The sequence below is a fragment of the Castor canadensis genome, chromosome 7 (genome assembly GCF_047511655.1).
Source record: "Castor canadensis chromosome 7, mCasCan1.hap1v2, whole genome shotgun sequence".
In the NCBI taxonomy this organism is placed as follows: Eukaryota; Metazoa; Chordata; class Mammalia; order Rodentia; family Castoridae; genus Castor; species Castor canadensis.
Window position 1 is genome coordinate 10,224,252 of NC_133392.1, and position 14,638 is coordinate 10,238,889.

The window sequence follows — 14,638 nt, forward strand, 5'->3', positions numbered from 1 at the left end:
TCGTGGCCTCTTGTGTTCCCATATAAATTTAATGGCAGATTTTTCAGTCTCTTTAATGAATGTCATTGGAATTTTGATGGGAATTGCATTAAACATGTAGATTACTTTTGGGAGTATAGACATTTTTACTATGTTGATTCTACCAATCCATGAGCATGGGAGATCTCTCCACTTTCTATAGTCTTCCTCAATCTCTTTCTTCAGAAGTGTATAGTTTTCCTTGTAGAGGTCTTTCACATCTTTTGTTAGGTTTACACCTAGGTATTTGATTTTGTTTGAGGCTATTGTAAATGGAATTGTTTTCATACATTCTTTTTCCGTTTGCTCATTGTTAGTGTATAGAAATGCTAATGATTTTTCTATGTTGATTTTATATCCTGCTACCTTGCTATAGCTATTGATGATGTCTAGAAGCTTCTGAGTAGAGTTTTTTGGGTCTTTAAGGTATAGGATCATGTCGTCTGCAAATAGGGATATTCTGACAGTTTCTTTACCTATTTGTATTCCTTTATTTCATTTATTTCTGACATTTATTTATGGTGATGTAAAGACAGGAGGAGTTTGGCAGTGGGAGAGAACATCCTCCTTGGATATTAGAGCATCCTGAATTTCCCAGAAAATTGGAGTTAGTGGGCTGTGGGAGAGGCTCAAGTGGGAGAGCGGCTGTCTAGCAATCGCAGAGCCCTCAGTTCAAGCCATGGTACCACCATAAAAGGAAAGAAATCTGAGTTACTGTATGTCCACCACTAGATCCATTGGGAAACCAATACTGTTTTTTAAATGAATTTGTATTTGCTCATAAATTTAATACTGTAATTCCTAATTTGATTTTTATCCTGCAGGAAATTCTCAAAGGTATTGCTGCTTAAATGAACTTTTGGAAGTCTCTAGCTTAATTCCCTTGGAAAGAATCAAAGGTCAACCCAATGCCAAATTCACTGTTTGGAATTTTGTATATGGTTACCTTTCTTGTAAATGGGGATTTGGCTTTGTGACCAAAAGAGAGTTCCCCTTAATTCAACATCCTGGTGATACTTTCTGTGACCTGTCAAACATGGTAGAATTTAAAGCTATAAAGCAAAAAAACACCAAAAAAGATTTCTCAAGCTAACTTAACATAACAGATCCTAAAGTGAGCTTACTTGGTGCAATTGATAATTTTAAATGTCAGCTACCCACATATTCACTGTATTAATATAGTATTATTTTTCCTTTGCCTTTTTTCAGAATTCTACCCTACTTAGCTTTTTTATTATCTTGAGAACTAAATTTGTAGATACTGTGGAGCTAGTAAGGATTTCTAACATGTCAGAAGAGAAGAAGCAGAATATGGAAATATCTCAGTAGGCTGGGATAATGGGAATTTGTCAGAACAAAACTTACAGTGGAAAGAGCATGAATGCAGAATACACGCAGGTATGAATGAAGATGATGGGAGGCTGAAGTACATAGTTCAGCATTTGTTAATTTTTTCTTTTGAAATAATTTCAATTTACAGAAAAATGCAAGAGTAATGAAAGAGCTTCTCCATACTCCTCACTCAGATCCCTGTTGTTAACATGTTGCCAATCTACCTTATCATTTCCTTCTTTTATCCCGCATTTTTGAACCATTTGAGAATAAACTGCATAAAAATTGCACCATTATCTTTAAATATTTCACCATATATTGCCTGAAAACAAGGACACCTCCTATTTAACCAGACATAGCTGTCAAAACCAGGAAGATAGCATTGATACAATGCTATCATTTAATCCACAGGCTATCCAAATGTAACAGATTTTCCCAGTAACATCCCATATAACACACATAATACATGTGTACGCATGCATGCACATGCATGCACACACAAACCTACTTTCATCTTTGCTGCTGTTCTTTCATATCCAGGTTCAAGTCAGGATTTTTGTGGTTTTAATGTCACGTGTCTTCAGTTTCCTTTTATCTGGGACGGAAATATATATCCTTGTTTTTTGTTACCGTAACTTTCTTTAAGAATATAGTCCAGTTACTTTGAATATTCCTGAATTTGTGTTTGTTAAGTATTTATAATTAGATTCAGGTTATATAATTATGGCAATAGAAGCACTGCTGTGCTTTCATTGCATTAGATCAAGACATGCACAGTATCAATGATTCTTACTGCTGAAGACTTGAATTTTATCACCTGTTAAAGTGATAATGTACCTAGTCTCCACTGTAAGGTTAGTATGTTGTTTAAGTTAAGTAATTAATATTTTATAGAAAGATATCTGGAGGTGATGTAAATATCCTGTTGCATCACATTTACACCTGCTTTTACATCTATTGATGATTTCTATCTGAATCACTTAATTGTTGAGATGTTGTTAGTTGCCATTCCTACTTTAAGGAAGAGCCATCCGTCTCCTCTTCTGTTTGGGCATGTTGGTGGAATCCTGTGGAATTCTATTTTAGTCAGTATGTTATGCCATTACTTTCATTGTTTGTTGAATGTTCAAATTGTCTGAGGTTTAGCCAGTGGGAGCCTTCTCAGGGCGACTCCCATATTGTTTGATATGGTCCCATCATTCCTTGGGTACTTCCTTCTTATTGTCACAAAATATTCCAGACCCATACTGTACTTCTCTAATGAGGTACTTCTCCAGAGCTCTTGCTCATTTCTGTGAAGATTAAGATGTGGCAGGAAGTGTGCTCGTTGCTGCTGGGGTTTCATTGCCTCTAAGCCCTCCCAGCAGATGGATTCAGAAAATGCACACACACACACTGATTTCTACTTTTATTGTATCTGTATGTCTATGACAGTGTACAAAAAGTGTAAGTTTTCACCACTACTTCCTATTATAATCCAGCACAACAGAGTTTGTTCTAGTCTTCCTTCCCATACCTGTACCTCCCTTCTCTGGCTTTCATTTTTCTCAGTATATTCATTTATACATGCAGTTCCCTTGCATGTAGCAATCTCTCAGACACACAGGCCAGAAATGTCCCAGTCCTGTCAGCCTGAGCTCATAGACTGCCTCTTGGGCTACAGACTCAGTACAGGACAGTACTGTACAAACCAGCTTTTCCAGGGCTTTGAGACATTCTATAATGACATGTTTAATTTACATTTCTCTCATTATATTTTTCTGGTGAGGTTTTCTTTCTTTTCCTGATTATTGATTTTTCTTATGTATGGTTCTCGGGACCTCATACTTGTGAGACAGCTGCTGAGCCCCTTGAGCCACTCTGCCAATCCTTTTGTGTCAGTTATTTTTCAGATCGGTCCTCCCTTATACCCAGGCTGGCCCAGACCATGGTCCTCCTATTTGTGCTTCCTGTGTAGGTGGGGTAACAGGTCATGCCAGAATGCCCAGTCATTGGTTGAAAGGAGATCTTGTGAACTTTTTGCCTGGCCTGACCTCCAACTGTGATCCTCCCAATCTCTGCCTCCCTAGTAGCTAAGATTATAGGCTTGAGCCACCACACTTAGCAGTTCTGTCAGTTTTGAAATATAGCCTTTATTAGGTTAAAGATTGGTGGTAAAGTAGGAAGTATTTAGAGTAGAGTATTCAGGGGTCAGAACACATAGAGTAGAATCTTGGGAGTTCTTACTCATCATCATCAGAGAGTTGACCAGCACCTTATATAGAGAGTCACTGTCTACCAGTCCTGCCAGCAGTGTACTTCAGACAGAATTCAAGTTGCTATTATTATTTTTATACATGATTGACTAGATTTTGTCTTGTTTTTCTGCTATCCTCTTGTGACTTTTTCTAGGATTCTAATACCAAATGCCATACTATAAAAATAGCTCTGGGATTGTCTCTGGTGCGTGTTATCTTGAGGAGCTGCACACCTTGTGTTTGCTGCATTTTCTGGGCGCCAAGGTTACTTTTAGTTACCGTCACACTAGGAGTTTAGCAATTATACAGGGTTTTTTTTTCTTTAAAAATTATATTTTAGCCATGTCAGATAAGAAAATGAAATAAAAGTTATCCAAATTGGACAGAAAAAGTAAAATTGTCTAATCTGCCAGGTGTCAGTGGCTCATACCTGTAATCTTAGCTAGTCAGGAGGCAGAGATCAGGAGGATCTCGGTTCAAAACCAGCCCGGACAAATAGTTCACGAGAACCTGTCTCACATACCCAGCACAAAAAAAGGGCTCAAAGTGTAGGCACTGAGTTCAAGCCCCAGTACCACAAAAAAAAAAAAAAAAACAGTTCCTAATCTTAGATGACATGATTTTTGTGTGTAGGAAATCCTAAAGAACAGGAAAAAAAATCAAATATAATACATAAGTTCACTAAGTTTGCCAAATAAAAGACCAGGACACAAAAATCAATTTTATTCTTACACATTTGTGATGCGCAATTATAAATGCAGTTAACTATTTTATGTATGAAAAAAGCATAGACTTAAAGGAAAAAAGCATAGACTTACAGGAATAAATTTAACAGATTAGTACAAGCACTTATATTCTGAAAAATACAAAATATTTATGAAAGAAATTACAGAGGCCCTAAACAAACGGAAAATATCCATGTTCATGGCTCAGAAAACTTAATATTGTTAAGTACCTCTGAAATTGATGTACACATTCATTGCAGTCCGTATTAAAACCCAATTGTCTTCCCCACAGAAAATGACAGTTGATCCTAAAATTCATATGGAAATTAAAGATAGCCAAAACAGTCTTAAAAAGAAGAAAGTTCAATGTTGTATGTTTTTGGCATACACTTAGACATATAAACAAATGGACCAACATTGAGAGTTCAGCAACAAACCCTCATTTAAATTATCAATTGATTTTCAAAAAGTACGCCCAGACAATTCAGTGTTGTAAAGAACAGCCATTTCAACAAACAATCCTGGTTATCCAAATGCAGAAAAAGAAATTGGCTCCCTATTCACACCATATGCAAAAAGTAACTCAAAATGGCTTGGACCTAAATGTAAAAGCAAAAATTAACAAAACTCTTAGGAAAAAAGTGCATTGGAACAAATCCTCATGTCCTTGAATTAAGCATTACTTTCTTAAGAATGACACCAAAAGCACAAACAGCAAGAAGAAAAAAATTGATAAATTGGACTTCATAAAAATTAAAACCTCTATACTTCCAAGACAGACATAATCAAGAAAGTTAAAAGACAATCCAATCCACAGAGAGTGTATTTGCAAATCAGATATCTGATAATAGTCTGTTAACCAGAACATGTAAAGTGTTCTTGCAACTCAATACAAAGTCACATTTTAAAGTGGGCAAATGATTTGACTGGAAGCTAATGAATGGCCAGTAAGCACTTGAAAAGATGCTGAGTGTCATAGCCATCAGAGAAATGCAAATCACTGCATCATATCCCCTGCAGCTGTAATGAAAATGGCAGAGTAACTGTGTCTTGGAGCACGTGGAGAAAATTCCTTGCACACTGCTGGTGGGAATGTAAAATGAGGCAGCACGTGGAAGACAATTTGGGGGTTCTTCTGTATGTTGACTGCTGGTAGGTAGGGAATTTATTTCACAGATGGTGAAAGTGGCCTCATTTTGATGCAGTGGTTGTACAACTCTGTAAATTCACTAGTCACTATTGATTCTTACTGTTGAAATGGATGAATTGTATATTTGAATTATGTATCAATGAAATATTAAATGGCATTTTATAGAGAAGTTTGTTTTAGATATTTCGCAGTTTCCATTCCTACTAAAAAGTATTCAAAGTGAAATTACTGACAACAGTATTCGTTACAGAATATAACAATGTATTACGCTCTCTTGGATGCATTCGCAAAGCAATTTTTGAGCATCCTGCCAAATGGGTTTGAAGGCAGAGCTGGTTGAGCTTGGTTATTTCTAACAGAAGTGCTGTGCTTGCATGGCCTAGCACTTCACTCTGCTGAGCCGAGCAGCTGCACTGTATTCCTTCCCCTCCACATCATGACTGAAACACACACGTCTCCATATGTGACTTCGAACTTCCAGAGTTGAGTTTTTGTTGAATATTTCTCTCTGTCATACATTTGTTCAAAATTTCAGTTGTCCCGTTGTATCACTTTCCTTAGTTACAGTTAGCTGTGTCTGCCATTTGTAGAGCTATCTTTAGAAACTGTAAAGTATGCAACTTGTTTTCATGTTTATGTAATAATACTGCAGTAGTAATGAAGTTTAGAAAATGGGCTCTTGAAACATTTTTTGAAAAGCCTAGAAAATGTTGAAGTCTCTTAAAGAATAACAAATGAGTTACATCCCTGTAAGCAGAAGTAAAGCTTTGATCTCTGAATTCTTTTGATTTGAAAGCACCTGTGATGTGCAGTTCATCTCCTGAGTGTAAAATGTTGGGGGGGGGCGGGGGGGGCACATCAAGCCCTCAGTGCCCCTCGGAGTTTCTGAAAGATTAAAATGTAAAGTTGATGGTGAATTTGTGTCACTAGTGATCAAATGCTCATCTCAGAAAGAGTTTTCAGGATTGCCTTTGGTTTTCATTTTATGGAGTTAACTTGTGATACATACAGGAAAGTGAAGTAGTTCTTATTGGAACATATTTCTAAAACATCTCAAGAAACTGACAGCTTTCCTTAGGTGAGATAATAATTATCTTTCCTATCAAAAGAGCTTATTTTTCTTGATCTTCAAGTTCCCACCAAGAAAAAGCCTGTTGTGCTATATTGGTTTAACTCTGTAGAGTTTTATCTGTAAGCACTGATGACATTTACCAAGCAAGCAATATAAAACAGTTTTATAAAAGGGTTTTGTAGGGATTTGAGATACATTTTTCCTTTAGTAGGTGAATCACTTATTTTCAGTGTTTTCAAGTATCTGGTAAGATTTTTTGGTTTGGGTTTTTAATTGGTTTTGATATTAATTATATAGAATATACAGAATCAGAATCTGCCTTCCTTGAGGATTTAACAAAACAATTATAAACCACAGACTGTGAAGCCCAGTAAACAGAAATGTGCTTAAGTCTCTAATGATAATCTCTGGTTTCTGAGGTTAATATACTGTGCCCACTGATGGGTGCTGTAATTTGATTTTCTCCCTTCATTTAAGGTATGGCTAGAATATGATACAAAACTGTGCCTTTGAATATTTAAATGCATTTCGTGAAATTGTTATAACACCAGTAACTTGGATGGGGGTTGGTAAGGAACCAACCATGTATGGGTGGAAGGGCAGTGTTAATCTTTCTACTTTGTTTCTATGAGATTTGAGCTTTACAACAAACATTACTTTTATTATTTTAAAAAGATATAAAAATGAATGCTTATTACTAAGTATCTATTAATTCATTGATAACTAATTCCTAGGTAATTTGTTGAGTTCAGTTTATTGAAATAGCAAGAGTTTAGAAACATACTTTATCTGTCCTTTGTTTCTGTTACTTTGTATTTTGTTGATTTGTGTTCTCTTTTTCTAAAACACTGGCAGTTTTAGATTGATAACTTCTATTTAGGAAGGCAGAATTCTAAGTTTACTTTCCAAGTTTGTTAATAGCTTAATATGTCTTCTTAGTTGAATAAATTAATTGCTCCTAAGAGAATGTGCAAATCCTGTTTTAATTGCTATGAGTACAGAGCTAACAGTGTGATCTTACCTGGGTACTGAGGGTGGGTGAAGTGTGGGAGCCAGTGACTGGGCATCATGAGTACCAATCCAGGGAAATAGGTGAAAAAAAAAAAAAAAAAACAGACAGGTGTGGGCAGCACACAGGATCCAAGTGTTTCAGTGCCTTTTTTATACCTGAAGTATGATGATAGGGCTATTAAGAAATTAATTTGTGTTTCAATAAATTGGTACAGATCATTTCTCTTAAGTCTCAGCCTAATCCTGTATGTTGGTGATAGAACAGCTACCACATTCTTTGGAATATGGTCTGGGATGTAGCCCAGCAGTGGAGCGCCGGCCTAGCACATTTAAGGCCCTGGGAACATCCCCAGCATCAGGAAAAAACAATCTCACAGGTTTCAGGGCTTCTAGTACATTAATAGTGTAGAGAGTGAAGAGAAGATTTTAAGATTCATTAATGCCACTTTTTTGTAATTAGGTATGTTTCTAAATAGTGAATAACTTGTTGATACCTGCTTTACCAATATATTATGCATTTGACTGCTTTGTGCCTGAGTGAGTCCAGGCCTCAAATGTATTTGGAGTAAAAAAAACTGTTGAACCTGAACCACAGCTCCTGATAAGGGAGTGGTGCCATAGAAGATGTTCACCACTTATTTTAAAGTACATGGGGTTTTTGTTTCAGTTGGCTAAAGCAATTCGTAAGAAATAACACATATTTTGAAATTGGCATGTGTTATAGGATCTAACCAAAAATACCAAACTTGCTGGTAGAGCACCTGCCTAGTGTGAGGCCCTGAGTTCAAACCCCAGTACCACCCAAAAAAAAAAAAATCCAAACTTATATCAAGTATTTAGAACAGAGAAAAGTTAATACAGAGAGTTGGTGATTATAGGCAATGGTGTTGCTGAGAGCCACACAGGCACAAAGAGGTGACCAGAGATTAACAATAATAGGAAGCTGTTGCCAGCCCTGGCTAGAGAGGGGGCTCAGGCTACCTGTGAGAGACTGGAGCCATATCAACTCCACAAGCAGCTAGAGCTGCTGCCAAAAAACAAAGCCAACCTGTGATCCCAGCATTTAGGAGGCTGAGGCAGGAGGATTGCAAGTTTGAGGCTAGCTTGGGCATATAGGGATCCCTGCCTCAAAACAAAAGAAACAGTCAAAAGAGTTTTAGGGAGAAGGGCCATTGCTTCCCTCTCCTCCAAGCCCAGCCTTCTGTCTATGGCTGGGTCCAAATGGAAACCAGCTGGCCCTATAAAGTCAGCCTCCTGCAATTCAGACAGAGCAGGCCAAGAACAAACAGGCTCAAGATAAGACAATAGTCTTGAGGAAGTCAGTTCCCTGCCCAGTCTGAAAGGAAAGTGAAAAAGCCAAAAAAGAGAGATACATGGAGAAAGAATCTGTGACCTTCACAAACAGTAGGTCTTTATTAGGGAGAGGAGATCTGAGAGGGACCCTTGGCCATCAGAGTAACACTCTGAGAGGGGTGAGAATATGCCTATCTTACAGACTGGGGTTTTTAAGCATCCTGTGGTGGGTAAAGGGAGGCTGGAGGGAGATGGACATTAGGTAAGATGCTTGGGAAGGAGGGTGAGGGGAGGTGCTGGACATTAGTAGGAAGGTCACTGGGGTTGGGCAGCTGTGCTTGTTGCTTTCTCCAGCATTTGCATTGTTTCAATGTTTCTCAACATTTCAGCATTATAGGCTCTTTGATATATATACATATACACACACACACATATGCACATACATAAGTGGCACGGGGGTGCTGCCTGTCTTCTGGCTACTTCCTGCTGACTAGGGATGATGGGGGTGGTTGTCGAACCTGGAGAGTTTGTAGAAGCATGATGGCCTTGAACTGCTCCCCTGAGGTAACCCGAAAAATGGCGGTAATAAATTCCTGTAAAAATTTTTGGAGGATATTAATGAGGCATGGTAGGAACATTATATCCAGACAAATAAGGATGAGAGGGACCTCCAGCAGCATAAGCCGTGGGTACAAGGAGGAAGGAATATTAGTAGACTGTAAGGATGTTAGCTGTTGTGCCCTATCCCTGAGTGTTTTCTTTATCCCGTCCCTAAATACGCCAGACTTACTGGTGAAGAAACAACAATCCTCTCCTAGGAAGACACACAGCCTGCTTTTTCAGCTGTGAGGAGATCTGAGCCCCTCCTGTTTTGAAAGCAAGGTCACAATGGAAAAAATAAGGGGCCCTAGCAGAGGGAAGACCCATCGTATCCATTTAGCCTAGGAAGACCACTGTTGCCAGCTGTCCGTTGTTCATTATTAGAGATTGGCATCAAGTTCCTGAAGTCTTTTAGCAGCATCATGAACAATCCTGGAGTGGCTGACATAAGAGCAGCACTGACATAAAAACAGCATTCTTTGGACATGGTTTTGAGTGGCAGCCTTTATAAAGGAATGTAGCCTTCAGGAGATAAAGTGAGACATGCAGTTAAATACACATGAGTCAGTGGTTATCGGCATGAGAAGAAAAACCAAGGGACCTTGGGGTACAGACCTTGGCTACAGGTTTAAGACAAAAGAACTGGGGACAGGGGACAAGGTATGTATAGTAAATGGTTCCAATCACAGATGTGGCCTGGTTGACCATTACCTCAGTCTTTGTTTTGGGAGAGATTCCAGAGTTGTTATCTGGAGGGTATTCTGTAAAAGGAGTTTAAGTCTAAAAGTAGAGACACCTTTATCAAGTTGAATACAGAGGGAGTAAAAGTCAGAATGCTCCCTGTTAAATAGACTGCCTAAGGGAAAATAACTCCGTGAGCATGGACTGCTAAAAAGATGTTTGGAGCCAGCAAAAATAATTTATTTTTTACTTAAATGGAAGGCCTTGGCCAAAAATAGGAGTTTGCCTTCTGTCAGAGGTGCCAGCAAGGGCTTAAATGTCCAGTATAATAGTATGCTGTAATACTTGATTAGCTGTGTCTCCTGTTAGAGACTTTAACTAAAGGACAGTTATTGTTCTGTGCCCCCCCTTTTTCTTGAAGCCTTTTCTCCTTTGTCTTTTTAATAGCTGTGCCACATTTTGCTGTGAGGGTATGTGTAATATAACTTAATTCTGTAGCCAGTTCTTCACTGGTGATCACTCAGGGTGTTTCCAGAGCACTGCCATGCGAAGTCTTGAGAAGGCCCAATAGCAGCAGTGACCAGCACATTGCCATGGCACCCACGGAAGCAGTGAGAAGCTGCCCTCCTACACAACGCAAGCGCTAGGACCTTCCTTCCTCAAACCTGCTAAGTTGGCTGAAAGCTTCCTTATAGTGCTGAAACTTCAGGCAGGATGCCAGACTCCGGAAAGATGCTGGAGAGTTATAAAAGTTTACTGTGCCTCAGAAAACAGACACCAGTTTCTCAGTGGCATGGAATTATTTGTCTCTGTTTCAAGTTCAGCTGTCGTATTGCAGGATGTTTATTACTTTCCAGTAAGGTATTTACCGTTTATTCTCAATGAATACTCTGAGCCAAGAGAAGCTGCTGATACATAATTTTTATATTTCAAATTGCATGTTTTAAAATTAAGACATTCAAAGCCTTTGATACGTGACTTTTTGATCAGCATATTTTTGTCATTGCAGTGGATGAAGGTCGCAGCAAGGATCCTGACCGAATGCAGGTGTTTTACAAGAAAGCCATCATGCCTTATGGTGTTTATAAGAAACACCAAAAAGACCCTAGCGAGGAGGCTACCGTGTTACAGTACGCAAGCCTGGTGGGGCAGACGTGCTCCGAAAGGATGCTGCTGTTCAGAAACTAAAGCAAGCTGTGCCCTCAGCCTCCTACCCCGGCTCTGGCCTTCCCTGCCGCCATAGTCAGTGCCTGGGGGACACTGCAGCTGTCCTTCAAGCAGATGTTTTCATTTTGACTGTCACAGCTTTTTGAAATATTTTGTGGCAATGTATTTGTGAGAATACATGGTTAATATAAAGATTTTTAAACTATGCTATGACCTAACCTTAAAATTGGGTTGTCGTTTGGGAAGTTCATTTCTGGTATAAGATAATGCTCAGCTTTTTCTAGTTAATGTCTTGGGAAGTGAAAATAAGAATGAATCTAAGTAATTTAATCACAATTGCGTTGTTTAGTTCTAGTAGAGAAATTTCAACAGACTGTTTCCTCCAATGCAGTAGGACACTAGTTCATGCTGGGAAGCCTGCGTGTGTGGGCAAAATGGAAGGAGTGCACCATCACTGAGAAATGCTCCTTCTCTAGAGAGCCACGCTGTGCTCTCCCAGCACATTACTGCCGGTGTCACGTTGTGTGCTTTAATAGTGCAAAAAGAAAGTACAAATGCTAAAGGACAGTGTTCACACTCTAGTGTCCGTTTGTCCAAGATGGTCCTGCTCCTGTCTGTTGTCTTGGCATCATTTTTCCTCCTAGAATAATTGTTTCTTGTACTCCCTTTTGTTCTCAAAGTATCCCAGTTTGGACAATAAAATAATTACTCAAGTGGCATATTATTCGCTGTATTTCAAAAAAATCTAAGAAACAGAGGTTTTTAAGAAAAACATTAACTTCTGCCTTGCTATAAGCCTCATCCAAAGGAAATAGACACTAACTGTTCATTCCTAGAAGTCAGGACCCTTGTCTGGCTATTGGCGAAATCTCCTTAATATCTGATTGCTCTTATAGCTGTGCCGTTAGCCACATTTAAGTCAGCAGGAGTCACTCTAATATCTGCATTCCTTTTCTGGCCCTCTGTTTGTGAGTTGGAAAATAGGTGCTGCTCTAAGTATTTTGAGGCATCTGCTAGCCCCCCTTCCCTCTTGCTGACTTGGTGAGCCCTTTGCCCCTTCCGCCAATCCTGCTGTCAAGGGGAACATTAGCCATTGGAAACAGGTGAGAACTGGGGGCTGCTTTCCGGCCCATTTTTCTCCACTGGCTCCTCTTCTGCTGCCAGCTGTTCAGTTTTCCAGCTCTTTTCACTCCCATTTTGTCCATTTTCTGCTTTCTGTTGATCATCTTGTTAAAAGCCATATTGTAAAACTTCATACTTTGAATCCCATTACTAATTTTAAACTTCCCTCCACTAAATTTCAATAGAACATTAAATAATAACCTTCAGCTAGTTAGAATAAAAGAAGTGTCATAAAACAGACCTTAAAAATCAAATGTCTACAAATGCAACATCCTTGTAAACCATCCCTGTTCATTCTGCCACATGCCAGGTGCATTGTTAACTGAGGACAGGGGACTGAAGAAAGCCATTTCCTCTGATGGCGAAGATCCTGACTCTTCTGGAATTTTGACCTACAAAATAGTCTCCCAAGAATATTTAAGAGACTGACTTGGAACCACCTTCAGAATCAAGAACTCTTTTTTTTCCCTTCAGAATCTTTAGAATTTTTTTTGTTTTCTCTCTAAAATGAAGGTGGCTCCACTTCATGATTTTTTTATAAAAATGATACTCACCGTAAGCAATTAAAACATTAAGGAAAGTAAAAGTAATCTGAAATCCTATCCAGAGAAAGAAAAAGGACTGTTTGTGTGTGTGTATATGTGTGTGTGTGTGTGTGTGTGTGTAGAGAGAGAATGTGTGTGTATATATATATATGCAAACTTTAATATAAATAAGATTATGCTCTATGTGTTGCTTTATTTCCTCAATGGAAACTATGGTCTATGCCTAAAACTTGAGAGAAATTTCAAAATAAAACTGAAGAAGGTAATCTCAGTGCTACTAAAATAAAAGGGGTGGGTGCCCTCCGTGTTGGTTGGCCAGGTCCTCATCTGCAGTTGCATTGTGTCCTGTTTCCCCCTTGGTGGTTAGGAGGTAGGTGGTGTGCTCTGGGCTTTTCCTGCAGAGTTCAGTTCAGTTCCTTGAGAGGAAGGTGATTAGCCGTCCCATCTCTGCCCTGATGTGCTGCCTAGCCTGGCATTCTAGGTTGGCTCCGTGAAGCTTCAGTAACCTGAGTGTGAGCTCTTCTCCTCGTTGCTGTGTTCATGTGTGTGTTTTTGAGAAATGTGCTGATCTAGTGGTATATGTGGCTTCGAGCAAGCGTATTTGCTTTTTTAAGCCCTGACTAAGTGGATGTCCATAGTGGAATAGAAAGGACAATCAAGAAAGGTGACCCAGCTTTGTCACATGGCTAGCAGTGTAGCTGAGACACCTGACTTCATGCAAATGACTTTCATCTAAAGAACAACACGTGGGAACCAGACCGTTTACATCTTCCAAGGCAAGAAGCTTTGCATTTTCAGTCTTAGCATTGTAGTCCTCTTCTGATTTCAGATAAAGTCACACCTGCCTCCTTGCCTTGGAGCAAATATTTTGCTACCATCTTTATTGAAATTATTTCAGTTATTTGAGATTTTCATTATCCTATTGTTTAATGTAATCTGGGCACTTTTATATTCTAAAATATAGAAGCTATATTATCAGATGAGTATATTCATTTGATTGAGGTTATTTAGGGTAAGAGATTATGTTTTCTTTCAAGAAGTACATCCTATTTTTTATCTATTTACAAATGCCAGTTTTGTGTGATTTCTGAACATACCAAAATCTGTTATGTAAAAGAACCTTTCCAGATTTCTAAAATAGTGATTTGATTTTATAGACATTGTATTATTTCAGTGTGAATAAGAGTGAGAGAAAATATGAACAGGTAACCAAAATGTATCTATTGTTGCTACCTTCAAAGAAAAGAAAGAAATAAAGTGGAAAGAGTTGGAAAATGTTTGGATTACAAGTTATTCAAATGTGTCTTCTTTTCCTAATAAAACCAGTGACTATATGGCAAACCACGTTTGTTTGTGATGGTTTTACTCCTGTATATGCTTTCTGAACAACCCATTTGAAAAAATAAAGCTGTTTCTATCTGCAGTGGCTCTTACTGGTCATTATTTAGGAAATACATTTTCATCTTTAAAATTCTGGAATACATTTCACCTGCAGTGAATATGTAAAAAACAAAGGCAAAACACTGACTATGTGCATTACAAATTTTAATTTTCAGCAATTGAAGTTCTAGACCATTTGGTTTCCTAAATCAAAGTGTGGTGGATTCCTTTCTGGAGACTAAATTAAAATCTCACCTTAAGCAAAATGCCTACATTTTCATAAGTTAAATTAGGAAACAGTTATT

The 14,638-nt window shown here is 38.4% G+C and overlaps 1 protein-coding gene across 14 annotated transcripts in view; it reads left to right on the plus strand.

The window, feature by feature from the left end:
* The window catches only part of Ate1 (arginyltransferase 1), a 142,943-nt gene extending 128,567 nt beyond the window's left edge, over nucleotides 1-14,376 (plus strand). For all 14 annotated transcript variants that reach the window (XM_074078171.1, XM_074078169.1, XM_020171759.2 and 11 more), the window contains one exon: nucleotides 11,129-14,376. In XM_074078171.1, the coding sequence (XP_073934272.1) occupies nucleotides 11,129-11,307 (179 nt within the window). In that variant the 3' untranslated portion in view covers nucleotides 11,308-14,376. The remainder of the gene's footprint in view (nucleotides 1-11,128) is intronic.
* The last annotated feature ends 262 nt before the right edge of the window (nucleotides 14,377-14,638 follow it).